This window comes from Perognathus longimembris, chromosome 5, assembly GCF_023159225.1.
Source record: "Perognathus longimembris pacificus isolate PPM17 chromosome 5, ASM2315922v1, whole genome shotgun sequence".
Classification (NCBI taxonomy): domain Eukaryota; kingdom Metazoa; phylum Chordata; class Mammalia; order Rodentia; family Heteromyidae; genus Perognathus; species Perognathus longimembris.
The window spans coordinates 50446715-50461936 of NC_063165.1; the positions used below are offsets into that span (position 1 = coordinate 50446715).

A 15222-nucleotide genomic window follows, 5' to 3' on the forward strand; every position below is an offset into this window, starting at 1 on the left:
AAATGTTAAAAATGTGCACAAACACACATGCATTCATTTACCATTATTTCACTCAAACTCCAAGCTAGCAATGACATAAATGTCAATCCATAAAGGGTGGCTAAATAAATGACAGCTTATCATTTAATTAGCTATTAGAATAAATAAGGCGGTTTTAAAGATAAAAAAATGAATCTTTATAAAATATGTCATATGCAAATTTCAAATGTATACATACCTTAACATTCACAGAAAATATATGCATTATAAGTTTAAAAACATAACAGAAACATACAATGCTTGCTTTTGAATTGAATTTTATAGAAGGATATCAATATTAGTGCTTTTGGGAATTAAAGTAGGTAAAGGCTAAAAAAAAGTAGGCAAAACGAAAGTTCTGTTTGTTTTGTGATGCTGAAGGCCAAGGCCTATCTAGCATGTTAGGAAAATGTTATACCACTTGGCTAGACTCCAGCCCAAGAATTTTAACCTTTTTCTCTTCCATACTGTTTTAGTTTGGTCTTGGTGGTGGTGATGATGTTGGTGGTGGTCGTTTCAGGTTTGACTCTGGTGGTACTAGGCAAGTGCTCTACCTCTTGAGCTATTCTCTGCTGTCTTTCTCATATTTACATTTGGGTCCCTCTCTAAGACATTTCCCTTTGTATATGCAAATATTTCAAACTCTGAAATGCTTCTAGTTCTCTGTGTTTCAGATAGAGAATAGCTGATTGTTTACTTATAAAGGTGAGATAAAGCCAGGCGTTGGTGGCTCATGCCTGTAATCCTAGCTATTCAGGAAGTTGAGATCTGAAGCACAAATCAAAGCCAGCCTGGACAGGAAAGCCTCTTTCTTATCTCCCGTTGTTAACAACCATAAAACAGAAAGTGGAGCTGTGGCTCGAAAGTGTTATAGAGCAAAGAACTCAGGGACAGTCCCTGAGTTCAAGCCCCAAAACGGAGGAAAGGAAGGGGAAAGGGAAGGGGAAGGGAGGGAGGGAAAGAAGGAAGAAGGGAGGAACAGAGATAAAGTCAGTAATAATCAATAGTATGACTCTTAAAGACTATGAAGCAACAATATTCAGTCTATGCTTTTTGTTCAGAAACTAATTCTTATCAAGTCAGACTTTAAGAAATGTGACACATGTAAGATCTTGCAAGAAAAGCTAGAGCTGACAGTAGTTACTATCAATTCTCTGAGTTTAATTCATTTACTTCTGAAAATTATATCCAAAGAATATGTCGAAGGAAAAAAGATTTGAAAGTATTTAAAAACTACTCTTAAAACATATAATGAAAAAAGCCAATTCAGTCACTTTAAGACTCAACAGGCCATATACCTAACAAAACTACTAAATTTAGTAATTTTTTTAAAATTGTAGATTGCTTAATTTAATATTTTGCCAGTCCTGAGGCTTGAACTCAGGGTCTGAGCACTGTCCCTGACTTCTTTTTGCTCAAGGCTAGCACTCTGCCACTTGAGCCACAGTCCACTTCCGGCTTTTTCTATATATGTGGTGCTGAGGAATCAAACCCAGGACTTCATGTATATGAGGCGAGCACTTTACCACTAGGCCATATTCCCAGCCCTTTTTAGTAAATTTTAAGAGAAATGAATAGCATTTAAGAATTGGTTACAACTTACAAATGACTACGAACAAGTACACAATGGATGACAAGTTGAAATTAAGTACAAAGAAGACACACCCTTTCAATGGTTAAGCAAATACAAAGGAAAATAGATTTGAAAGGCCAGTTATCACCAGTAAGTGCAATCCTTAGAGTACAAAATGTATGGCAAAAAGCACCTTTTTCACTTTTTTGGTGCTGGTCCTAAGCCTTGAACTTAAGAGGCCTGGGTACTGTCCTTGAGCTTTACTGATCAAAGCTAGTGCTTTTGAACCACAGTGCCACTTTCAGGTTTTTGGTAGTTAATTGCAGATGAGAGTCTCATGGGAGCCCAGCATCAGTGGCTCATGCCTATAATCCTAGCTACTCAGGAGGCTAAGATCTGAGGATCATGGTTTGAAGCTAGCCCAGGCAGGAAAGTCCCATGAGACTCTTTTCTCCAGTAAACTACTTAGAAAAAGCCAGAAGTGGTACTGTGCCTCAAGTGGATGAGCGCTAGCTAGCCTTGAGCAAAGAAGCTCAGGGGACAGTGCTCAGACCAAGTTCAAGCCCCAGAACCAGCAAAAATGAAGAAGCTTTCTAACACAATACTATCTTTATCTTTACTGTCTAGTACTGAAACCATGAGAAAAAAGGAGCCATGAAAAAATGTGAAAAGTGAGATTAAGGAACTGAAAATTTAATGTGCTTTAATTGTAAATATCTAACATGTTAGAAAATAAAAACATTTCAAATCATCTATATACAAGGGATTGAAATTACTCCTAAGGAACATCAGAGCTTAGCAGGACAAACCATCCTCTTCAAATAAGAACAATTTATCTACAATGCTAAGGCTTCTAGGCTTCTTCCTGGAGAAGAAATAATTATCACATGGGAAGCAGAACATTCTCCTTAACTGATGGGAGCTAACAACTTTTCCAAACTTGAACTGGGTGTATAGTTGATACAATGGTCATCCAGACCCCACTTGACCAATTCGGAGACAATCAACTTTAAGCCACCTGCCACCACCTCTGATGACTGGGGACATAATCATGATCAGGACAATTGAATAATCATGCACATCTCTCAGCCTATTTAACCTCTACATCATGGTCCTATCCTGAAGACAGCTGAAAATAATTAGCTGTTCTGTGGCTGTCAGTACCAATAATCAATTTCTCTTCTCTGCCCTTGATATTATCCTTTCTGTATTTGGCATATAGGGGCAATTGGCTGGAATGTGTCTAAAACTTGTTTCATACTGATTTAGAGTAAAGGGTCAAGATAAATTATGAAAGCTAACAATTACCATAAAGAAGAACTTGTTTTTAAATCATTACCGAACACTGACTTTTCCCTAGGGGTCAGAACCTAAAGTTATTAATAATTTGATAAAACTCAAATTCTTGTTCTGAATCAACAATAAAAAAGTTAGCATGAAAAAAGTTTTGAATAAGCATAATGAATAAGTAAGAATAAGCAACTTCTAAAAAAAGAAAACTATTGATGTGGTTAAAAATCCATTGTTTGTGTGTGTGTACATTGGTACTGGAGGTTGAAATGAGGGCCCATGGATTGTCCCTTAGCCTTTTTTGCTCAAGGATGGCACTCTACCAATTGAGCCACAACTTTTTGTTGGTTAATGAAATAAGGAGTCTCATGAACTTTTCTGCTAGTGCTGGCATCAAACCCCAATCCTGAAATCTTGGGTTTCCTCAGTAGCTAGAATGATTGCAGGCTTGAGCCAACAGTGCCTAGCTTTCAAAATCAATTTTTAAAAGGCTTTAGAATAATCTCAAAAGGACGTAAGGCTTATTAACTTTAAGTTTAAAGTCTACAGTTTGGGTTTCTAGGATCAAACTGTTTTATGGTGAGTATTTTCTTTTCCTTTTTTTTTATCAGTCCTGGGGCTTGAACTCAGGTCTGAGCACTGCCCTTGAGCTTTTTTGCTTAAAACTAGTGCTCTACTACTTTGAATCACAGCTCCACTTCCAATTTTCGGGTGGCTAACTGGAGATAAGAATCTCACACAGACTTTCCTACCCCCACTGATTTTAAATTGCAATACTCAGATCTCAGCCTCCTGAGTAGTGTAAACTACCACACCTGGTTTTATGTACATAATTATGTCTCCAAGACTTGCCTCTTACAACTCTGCCTCCCCCCCCCCCACTTTTTTTAAAGTACTGGTACCAGGGACTGAACATAATCACACTCTTCTCTTTCTTTGGGGGGGGGGGGGGAAGCTGGTCCTCGGGCTTGAACTCTTTGAGCTTCTTTTGCTCAAAGCTAGCACTCTACCACTTGAGCCAGAACATCACTTCAGCTTTTTCTGAGTAGTTTCTTAGAGATAAGCGTCTCATGGACTTTCCTGGCCAAAATCCTCAGATTCCTCCCTAAGTAGGCTGGTGCTCAGTTTTAATCTTTTATTTTCAATTTTAAAATGTGTTCATAATTATGTCTCCAAGACCTACCTCTTACCACTCTGACTTCTATTTTTTTAAATGCAGGTACCAGGGAATGGACCCAAGATTTCTTAGTCTTGTTCGATTTTTTCACTCACAGTTAATATCTACCACTTGAGCCAAATCTCCACTTTTGGCTTTGTTGTTGGCTTACTGGAGACACAATCTTCAGACTCACCTGCCCAGGGTGGCTTCAATCCTTGATTCTCAGATCTCAGCATCCTGAGTAACTATGATTATAGGCTTGAGCCATTGGCACACACTGCCTCACTCTGCCTTATCAGTGATACATGAGTAACAAGGATGAAATTTCTCATGTCTACTATGTTCTATTATGAAACAATGTTACAAAAATCCCTTAGCTCTGCCCACCTGTGTGGCATGATCCAGTTTTTCATAGCTTCATTGTGTAATTACTGTTTTCTAGGCATAATAGGACTCAACTTTGGATAACCACAAAAAAGGTAAACGTTTTAAGAGACACTGAAGAGAAATTATAGAAGAATTAAGAAAAGTTAAGAGTAGATTTTAAAAGCCTAGTATGATCCTATATGTAATAATACATATGAAAAAATGGCATAAAATACATGTTATAAGTGATTAGATCTATGTGATGTGTATTGTGGAGTATCTTGGGACTATGATCACCTTTGTCCATATAAAATCTGCACACCAATGTTCACAGCAGCTTTACTATAATAACCAATGCCTAAAAAAACCTTAATGTCCCTCAGTAAGAGAATTATTATTCCATGGTGCAGTTATACTATAAAACATGCTATAATAAAAAGGTAGTAAATAGTAAGAGGGAGTGAAATTGAGATACAGTGTAAAAGTGTGGAGATGTAACAATGAAACCTTCCCCAACCCCATATAACTTATATAAGCCAATAATTTTTTTTTAAAAAGCAAAAGCCCACAGTTAAGAGCTAATATAGTATATGTTAACTTCATAAAATTTGTTTATTTACTTGAATCACTTGAAAAAACTCCTGTTCACTAATGTTTTTTACAAATGTAACCAAATCATCATGGGAAGGTAGCTTAGATGATGGAGAATGAACTACTCTGGATAAAGACAGTAACATTAGTAAAAAATAAAAAGGAACAGGTTATTGATATACAAAACTTGGACAGTTCTCAAGAGCATTGTATTGAATGAATCTCAGAAATTCCTATTATATGATGTCATTAATAAGATGTTCCCACATTGAATAAGTTACAGTGATGGAAAACAGATTTAAGATGGCGGGGGGGGGGGGGGAGGAGGAAGATGCATGACTATACAGGGACAGATTTTTGTCTTTGTCGCCTCCTGATTCCCTATCCTCTTTTTGTCTAAGAACCACTTAGCCCTAAAGCCTTAAGCTGGGGCAAAACAATGTGCTCAATCTCAGTCAGGACGAAAAGACTTGTGCATGGGAAGGCTGCCCAATATAAGATGTCAGAATAGGACTGAGGGTATAGCCCTGTGGTAGACTGCTCACCTAGCAGTGTATGAGGCCCTGGAAAGGATCACCAGCACAGTCAACAAATAAAATAGGACTTCTTTCAAAATGTCAAGGCCCAAGCACAATGAGAAGATTTTCCACATAGAAGGTAAGTTCAGCAGGAGGTATTGGAGTCCAGGAAGTATATGAAGTGTCTGTGTTGTAGTGGAAGTACAGACAACCTAGAATTAGGCATCAGAGGAGAGTGAAGTAAAGAAAGGAATAAAGTGGGTGTGGACCAGCATGATCTATCAAAGCAGAATGCCATAAAGGGTGGGGGGTGTCTATGTGGTGTGAAGGCTCAGTTCAGGATGTCAAAGAACATGTAGGGAGAGAAAGGCATCCATATAGAAATGGAACAGCAAGTACTTCTGAGGAGACAGGATCCTAGACCCATGTTTATAGGTGATCACAGAGTATTTAATAAGTAAATAAAGGATAAAGAATCCAGGTGTGTGTGTGTGCGTGTACACACCTACATACATAGAACATGATTCCAACTATAGACAGGAGGAGGGAAAGGAAAGATGGGGGAAAAAAAAGGGTGAACAACAACAATGTATGAAGACATAGTCTCAATAAAAGCTGTTGACCAACAGAGGTTTTGGGAATGGGAATATAGAAAACAAAGGAGTTATTCTGAGCAAAATACAATATATGTACATCTGAAATGCCATAGTAAAATCCTTTGGTGCTATTTCAATACTAAAACGTACTTTTTTTTTTTTTTTCTGGTCCTGGGGCTGTGCTTCCACTCAGGACCTGGGCTCTGTCCTGGAGCCTCTGTGCTCAAGGCTGGTGCTCTACCACTTGAGCCACAACAGTACTTCAGGCTTTTTCTGTTTATGTGATACTGAGTAATCAATCCCAGGGCTTCATGTATGCAAGGCAAGTACTCTTTCACTAAGCCACATTCCCAGCCAAAAAGTACTAATTTTAATAACTAAAGAAAAATGGCAGGGGCTGGGGATATGGCCTAGTGGTAAAGTGTTCGCCTCGTATACATGAAGCCCTGGGTTTGATTCCCCAGCACCACATATATAGAAAATGGCCAGAACTGGCGCCGTGGCTCAAGTGGCAGAGTGCTAGCCTTGAGCAAAAAGAAGCCAGGGACAGTGCTCAGGCCCTGAGTCCAAGGCCCAGGACTGGCAAAAAAAAAAAAAAAAAAAGAAAAGAAAAGAAAAATGGCAGAAAACTCTAACGTTCTCTGCTGGAGGGTACCTACATAAGGGGGTTGAGTGAACTGGGATGGGGTAAATGAAGATGAATATGAGTCATGGAAATTTATGTCCAAGTAGGAAGAAAGTAAAACAAAATCTAAACAGCATGATAAGGATCAAGATCTTAGCCTCTAAATATTATTCTCTACTAAAGTGAACCAGGTATGAGGCAGGAAAAAGTATAAAGTAAGCCCAGAAACTGTGCCAAGAAGTAACAAAGTGTTCAGAGTGAAGAACAGAAAGCCAGTTTAAGGAGGTGTCCATTGGTCAAAACCTTTTTTTTTTTCAACCAAGGTTTTGTTACATCCCCTACTGGACAAATCTTAATAGAGCATTAAAATAATCTTAGTAACTTTTAACCTAAAGTAAAAATTAAAAACCTAAGTCAATATTGATCCACATAAACAAACAAGCAATTTTTAAAAATGCAACAGGGGAAGGCTGGGACGGTAACTCAGTGGTAAATAATTTGCCTAGCATCCAGGGCATGAGGCCCTGGATTCCAACTCCTAGAACAAGAAAGGGGAGGGGGGGAGGGAGAGAGGAAGGGAAAGGGAAAGAGATGGAGGGAGGAGAGAGGGAGAGAGAAAGGGGAAGGCAGATGGGAGAGAGAGAGAAAGGGGAAGGCAGATGGGAGGGAGGGAGGGAGGGAGGGAGCGGGGAGGGAGGGAGGGAGGGAGGGAGGGAAGACAGCTGAACAGTAAGAGTAACATACAGTGGCACAAACATGGCAACACTTCTATAATACTCCTGCCAAAAATATTTAACTTTGTAAGAAAAAAAAATCAGATAAGCTCAAGAACATTCTCAAAACATAGGAGATAACCCTACTAACAATTAAGTGCAACATAGGCTGATTTTGCAAATTAGCTACTAGAGACTTCAACAGTAACTGATGGAAGAAAATGCGTAGATAAGTAAAAATATCAAAGAATATAATTACACAACTTGACCTAATTGACAATTACAAAATAAACTCCATAACAAAAGCCAGATATATATTCTTTTCAAGTGAAACAAAATATTAACCAATTAGCTCATCTGCTAAGCACTGAAATGAAAATCTTAATAAATTTAAGGACTAAGTTCATTATATGTATTCTCTGACCACAACAGTAAGCTATCAGTGACAAAATATTGTCTCTAAATTAGAAGTTAACATTTCTAATTAACTCATGGGTCAAGAAGAAAAAAGAGAAAAAAATTTCAAAGTATTTTGAATTATACTAATGAAATTAACACCAAAAGTAACTTAAGAGAGTCTGGGGCTTCAAATGCTTATAACAAAAATGAAGAAAGTGGGTCAAGCATGATGAGATATGCATTATCCCAGCTACTCAGGAGGTAAAGTTAGTGAGACTTGTTGCAAAAACAATATGTAAACAAAAGGGCTGGGGGTTTGGCTCAAATAGCAAAGCACTCATCTAGCACGTATAGGCCCTATATTCAGTCCCCAGTACTGCTAAACACACACAAAGGAAAGGAAGCGAATTCTAAAATCAGTTATTCCATCTTCTACTTTAAAAAGTAGGGAAATAAGAGCAAATGAAAAGTGAAGAAAAGGCAACAATAGATAATGAAAGTTTAATCAGTCAAAAGGAAAAAAACCTTGATTCATGGAAGAAGCCAGGAAAATTGATAAATCTCTACTCTGACTAAGAAAGAGATGAGTAAAACCAACATGTCTGCTCAGACTAAGAAAAAGACAAATTCCAATATCAACAATAAGAGCAATATCATCACCACAGGGTAGAGATACAGCTCAGTGTGGCACAGTGGTAGAAGGCCTAACAAGCATGAAGACCTGAATTCTAACTCCTGTACTAAAGAATTACAGCTAACTTTTGTGGGGAGGGAGGAAGTCAAGGGGAGAGGAGTTTGATCTCCTTATGTACCCTCTGGCCTACAACTCCAGATACTATGGGAGAAGGGGGGGGGGCAGGGAGGGAGAAAAGGAAGAAAGATCACCAGAGGCTGGGAATATGGCCTAGTGGTAAAGTGCTCGCCTGTATACATGAAGCCCTGGGTTCGATCCTCAGCACCACATATATAGAAAAAGCCAGAAGTGGCACTGTGGCTCAAGTGGTAGAGTGCTACCCTTGAGCAAAAAGAAGTCAGGGACAGTACTCAGGCCCTGAGTTCAAGCCCCAGGACTAGCAAAAAAAAAAAAAAGAAAGAAAGAGAGAGAGAGAGAAAGATCACCAGAGGTCCTTCAGACAATTCAAGAAACTGGCAAGAATTTGTCAAGTAAATAGTCAAGAGAAAATGGACAACTTTCTTGACAGATACAATTTACCAACACTTAAGGCAAGGAAAGAATTTTAGCCTGGGCATTGGTGGCTCACACCTAGAATCCTAGCTACTCAGAAGGCTGGTATCTGTATATCACCATTCAGAGCCAGCCCAGACAGGAAAGTCTGTGAGACTCTTAGTTCTCACAAACCAGCAAAAAAACCAGAAGTGGAGCTATAGCTCAAGTGGAAGAGTGCTAGCCTTGAGTGAGAAAGCTAAGGGATAGTACTCAGGCTAAGACTTTCAAGCTCCAGTAAGGGCACACACACAGACACTCAGAGAAAGGGGGGGGGGGACGACAGAAGGGGGGGGGGAGGGAGGGAGGGAGGGAGGGAGGGAGGGAGGGAGGGAGGGAGGGAGGGAAGGAAGGGACAAATATAAATAACTTTATATATGTTTTTTAAAATTAAACTTATAATGTAAAACTTTCTACAAAGAGAATTTACCATTAGCCTTAGTGGGAAATCCTGTCAAATCTGCAAAGTAGAAATAATAAATTACAATGAATTATACCAACACTCTTTCAATAGATACAGGAAATACTTCCTATCCCATTTATGATGAAACTAACATACCAACATATAGTCATAAGTATTGCAGAAAAAGATATAGATTAATATCCATCATAAAAACACATACAATGGTAATGTATATACAGGAACATATAAATAACACATCATGATGAAGTATGGTTTATCCCATGACCAAGGTTTAACATTCACCATACTAAGAGAATGAAAAAATAATAATTATCTTGTAATCATCTCAATAGACGCAGAAAAAGCACTTAAAAATCCCTTTGTGGTTAAAAACATCTAAGCAAATGAAAAATAATGTCAACCTAAGAAAAGTCAACTGTGGCTGGACGCAGCAGTAATTCTAGCTAACTGGGGAAGCAGAGATGGGGGATGGTGGGTCTAGAGACAGGGATGGTGGGTCAAAGCTAGCCCAATTACCAAGTTTTTGAAATTCCATCTTAGCTAATGGCTGGGCATCATGAAGTAATAAGCCTGTTATCACCAGTGATAGGAAGCACAAATAGAAGGATTCCAACCCAGGGAATAAAATAAGACCCTACCTGAAACTAATCAAGGCAAACAAGGGTCTAGTGGTGTGTGGCTCAAGTGGTAGGTATGCCTAACTTGGCTAATTCCTATAATCCTAGCTACTCGGGAGGCTAAAATCTGACGACTGAGGTTTGAAGCCAGTCTGAGCAGACAAATTTCCAATTAGTCAGCAAAAAGCTGACCACCAAATGGTGGTAGAGCATCAGTGAAAATGCCAAGTGAAAGCTTGAGGCACAGAATTCAAGCCTCAGTACCAACACAATCTCCACACATACCCCCATAAGAACTTGCAGCCAACATTAATTTTTTTTTGGGGGGGGGAGTGTATACCTTAAAGCACAATGACAACTATCTTTGAAGCAAAGAAATAAGTTAGGGCTGGGAATGTGGCTTAGTGATAGAGTGCTTGCCTAGCATGCATGAAGCCCTGAAGTTTAATTCCTCAGTACCACATAAACAGAAAAGGCCAGATAGCACTGTGGCTCAAGTGGTATAGCGCTGGCCTTGAGCACAGAGAGGTTCAGAGACAGAGCCCAGGATCAGCAAAAAAAAGAAAAGAAAAGAGAAAAGAAAAGGTTATAATGAAAATCACACAAAAAGAACGTTTTTAGGCTGTGAACAGGAATTTGTCAACAAAAAACAGTATAATCATAGGCAATATGTACAAAACTAATAAAAAAAAATACAAGCCAGGCTCTTGTAGAACATACCTATAATCCTACCTACCACAATCTGAGGGTCTAAGAGACTTTTACTTCCAATAAACCAGCAAAAGGTTGGAAAGGTGTGACTAAAGTGGGAGAGAACCAGCCTTGAGAGAAAAAGACAAGGAAGCTCTGTGAGGCCAATAGTTTTCAAGCCCTAGTACCAACACAAAACCAAAAAATAATAGAAGAAAAATAGTGGAGGTGGGCAACTAATCTGAGATGCTTAAAGTATGATAGAGGGTGTAGGGTTAAACAACTGTAGAAGGAGCTAAGAGAGGTCTGATTACAGACTTTGACAATGAGAAACCACTAATGAAAGTTTAACTAGGAAAATGTTACATATTTCACTTAGAAAGATCATTATATAGACAATCTAGAAGACAAGACTCGGGCTATTGCAATCTATAGACTACTTCATCCAACAACAGAATGTATGTTCTTCACAAGATCACATGGAATATTCACCAAAATACTGACAATAAATAATGTACTTCTAGTAATAGTCCAAAGAACAAATCTTCAAGAAAAATTAAGACATACTGAACTAAATGAAAGTAAAAAGTCAACATATCAAAATCCTGTGTAATACAGCTAAAGTAGTGCTTAGAAGATTACAATACTGAATACATATTTAAAAATAAATATCTAAAATTAAAAACCTCTAACATTACACTTATCACACAAAAGAAAACAAATTAAACTTAAACTAAGTGTAAAAAAAATAATAAAAATTAGAGGAGACATTGATTAACTGAAAACAGGAAAGCAACAGAGAAAAATCAACGGGACCAAAAACTATTTCTGAAAATTATCAATAACATTTGAATCCTTCTGTATACAGGGGGTGACTTCTCAGGGAGAAGTTGTTCAACAGATACAGAGTTTCAGTTTTAACATTAAGAAGTTCTAGGGGCTGGGGATATGGCCTAGTGGCAAGAGTGCTTGCCTCCCATACATGAAGCCCTAGGTTTGACTCCCCAGCACCACATATATAGAAAATGGCCAGAAGTGGCTCTGTGGCTCAAGTGGCAGAGTGCTAGCCTTGAGCGGGAAGAAGCCAGGGACAGTGCTCAGGCCCTGAGTCCAAGGCCCAGGACCGGCCAAAAAAAAAAAAAAGAAGAAGTTCTAGAGATTTGTTGTAGAACACTGAGAATACAGTGTTAAAACAGTATGAGACTATAAATTTAATAATGATTAAAATGGAGTACAGTGATCCAGACCAGCCCTGGTATAAAAATGAGAGACTTAAGAAAAAAACCTAATACTGAATGGTCTGGAGATGTGACTCAAACAGAAGATTGCTTGCTTACCTGGCAAGTACAAGGCTTTGAGTTCAAACCCCAATACCACCAAAAAAAAAAAAAAAAAAAAAAAAGATGGGGAGTGGTCATAAGGAATATTCTAAGCAGAAAGTATCAAGACTATGATGGAAAAAGTCCATCTTATTAGATAAACTGAAAGGAAATAGGTTTAATAAAGCAAAAAGAACAGATTAGAACTATATGATGACTGTGATTTTACTAAGCATGGTATAAAAATAAGGGTGTAAGACCAAGATGGATAGTGCACATCTGTAATCCCAGTTAGCACTCAGAGGAAGCTGAGATAAGACGAACTATCAACTTTCAGGCCTGCCTGGGCTACACAGTGAGACCAAATAGATGATAGATGGATAGATAGATAAGACTGATTGATAGATAGGCAGGCAGGCAAAAAAGGATGGATGGATGGATGGATGGATGGATGGGAGAAAGATATAAGAACCTGTGTAAGGTAACTAGATAATAGTGATATGCATTATATGTTTTGTGTGTGTATGTGCGCGCACACGCACGTGCCTATCTTTGTGTGTGCCCTGGGGTTTGAACTCAGTGCCTGAGCACTGTTACCAAGATTTTTTTGCTCAAGTCTAGCCATCTACCACTTGACCCATAACTCCACTTTTGGCTTTTTTTTTGGGGGGGGGGGGTGGCTAGTTGGAGATAAGAGTCTCATGGACTTTACTTCAAGGAGTAGCTTCAAACTGTAGTCCTCAGGTTTCAGCCTCCTGAGTTCCTAGGGTTATAGAAATAAGCTACCAGCTCCTGGCATGATACACATTTTAAGCAAGTAGAGAAAACAGAGAAGATAGAAATGTACCAAGAAAAATTAAAGAAAGGAAGAAGGCTGAGGTTATAGCTCAATTGTAGAATGTGTTCTTAGCATGCGCATTGTAGAGTGTGTTCTTAGCATGCAAGAGGTTCTGAGTTCAACTAAGACACCCCCCCTGCCCCCCGCCAGCCAAACAAAAGTATCAAAAAGGGGCAAGAACTTCAAGGAAAACTCCTGGATTTTTCCTAAATATATTTAGGATTCAAATTCCCTGCTCTTTCAGAAGAATCCAGAAGTTAAACAAGCACTTAAACTTGGAGTACACACAATTCTGACAGAAATAATGTTATCTTGGAAAAGATAAGCTTCTAAAATAATATAACACACAAACTTAATTTCAGCTTTCAAATATGATTAGTCAATATTTTACTAAGCCTGTTCAAGAGCATTATCCTTTGACTATTGAAGAGTAGAAACTGAAATTTCTTTGAAGACATGCAATATTATTAACACAAAACATTTCTAACTGTAACTTCAATGTCTGATAAAAGAATTACTTACAGGGACATTAAGTGCATATTGTAGTCCTTGAGGAAGTCTTTCATGTGTCTCCATCTGCTCTTCATCATTTTTCACTGTCTCCTCATGGACCATGAGTTCATCATGCGATATCATGTCCTGCTGTCTCATCTCACTTTCTTGTAACACTTCTTCTGCAGCAAGGATCTCCTGGTGAGGCAGACTTCGATCTTGAAGTACTGACTCCTGCAGTTCTCCAGACACCGTAGACTGGCCAGACACTCCACCCATTACAACCATTGCCCTGGAAGACTGCATTTCGTCTATGCCGCCACATTTAAGAAATAATCCTTCCAGTTTGTCGTCAATGTTCATGCTTAAGTATAACTGCCTAGAAAGACCAAGTATGGCAACAAAGCATAATAAGTTAGTTTTATATGGTAACATTTTAAAAAATATTAAATTATGAAAGGTATGTATGTAAAAAAAAAGAAAGGTATGCATGTAAACAGAATCTTTATTCCTGTAGTTCAAAATTTTTAAATTTCCAAGATAGACTTCCAAACGTTAATGGAGTAAAACCTAAGTTTTCATTTTGATATTAAAGCACTAAATTTTAAGCTGTTTTATTACTGAAAAAATGGCTGGTCCCACTGGCTTTTGTAATCTTAAGATATTCAGGAGATAGATATTGGGAAAATCAATGTTCAAGGCCAGTAGGGTTCTGAATAGAGATGGTGGGGATATGGGAACCATTTCAACCAGTGGCACATCTGTCATCCCAGGAATGGGAAAGGCACAGGGAAAGGACTGCAGTCGGGTCAACACCAGCAAAATGTAAGACCCTACTTCCAAAAGAAAGCAAGAAGGGATAGAGCATAAAGTCCTGAGATCAAACCCTAGTACTCTCCTGCCATCCCCAAAATAAACTCAACATAAAACAAATTGGAAAAAAGTATGTGTAATTTTAATAATTTTTGTAATTTAAAGGATTCATATACAGACAGAGAAGTCAAAGTAGGAATCCCAAATGTCACCATTTGAAACAGTGTTATCATATATTTTGCCTACCACCACTGGTATTAAGTTTTTCTTTTCTTTCTTTCTTTTTTTTTTTTTTTTGGCCAGTCCTGGGACTTGGGACTCAGGGCCTGAGCACTGGGGTCCCTGGCTTCTTTCTTGCTCAAGGCTAGCATTCTGCCACTTGAGCCACAGCACCACTTCTGGCCGTTTTCTGTATATGTGGTGCTGGGGAATTGATCCCAGGGCTTCATGTATACCAGGCAAACACTCTTGCTACTAGGTCATATTCCCAGCCCCCCTGGCTTCTTTTTGCTCAAGGCTAGCACTCCACCACTTGAACAACAGGGCCACTTCCGGCTTTTTCTGTTTATGTAGTGCTGAGGAATTGAACCCAGAGCTTCATGTATCCAAGGCAAGCACTCTACCACTAAGCCACATTCTCAGCCCCAGTAAGTTTTTCTTAAAAGAAAAAAAAATACATCTAGCTGAGCAAGACAGTACATATCTGTGATACTAGCACTCAGGGACTAGGAGAAGACTACATTCAAGGTCAGGTTGGGCTATGGCAAAAACCTTGTCTCAAAGTACAAAGTTACAAAATTTTAAAAATTATATCTGATGTTGAGGAAGTAAAACACAACAGTCATCTATAGATAAGGAGTATAATTTAGACTATTTTCTTTTTTGCCAGTCCTGGGGCTTGGACTCAGGGCTGAGCACTGTCCCTGGCTTTTTTTTGCTCAAGACTAGCAATCTAC

The 15222-nt window shown here is 38.6% G+C and overlaps 1 protein-coding gene across 4 annotated transcripts in view; it reads right to left on the reverse strand.

The window, feature by feature from the left end:
- Znf148 (zinc finger protein 148) overlaps positions 1–15222 on the reverse strand; it is a 104130-nt gene that overhangs the window by 44579 nt on the left and 44329 nt on the right. For all 4 annotated transcript variants that reach the window (XM_048346802.1, XM_048346803.1, XM_048346804.1 and 1 more), the window contains one exon: positions 13484–13832. In XM_048346802.1, coding sequence (XP_048202759.1) covers positions 13484–13816 — 333 coding nt within the window. In that variant the 5' untranslated portion in view covers positions 13817–13832. The remainder of the gene's footprint in view (positions 1–13483; positions 13833–15222) is intronic.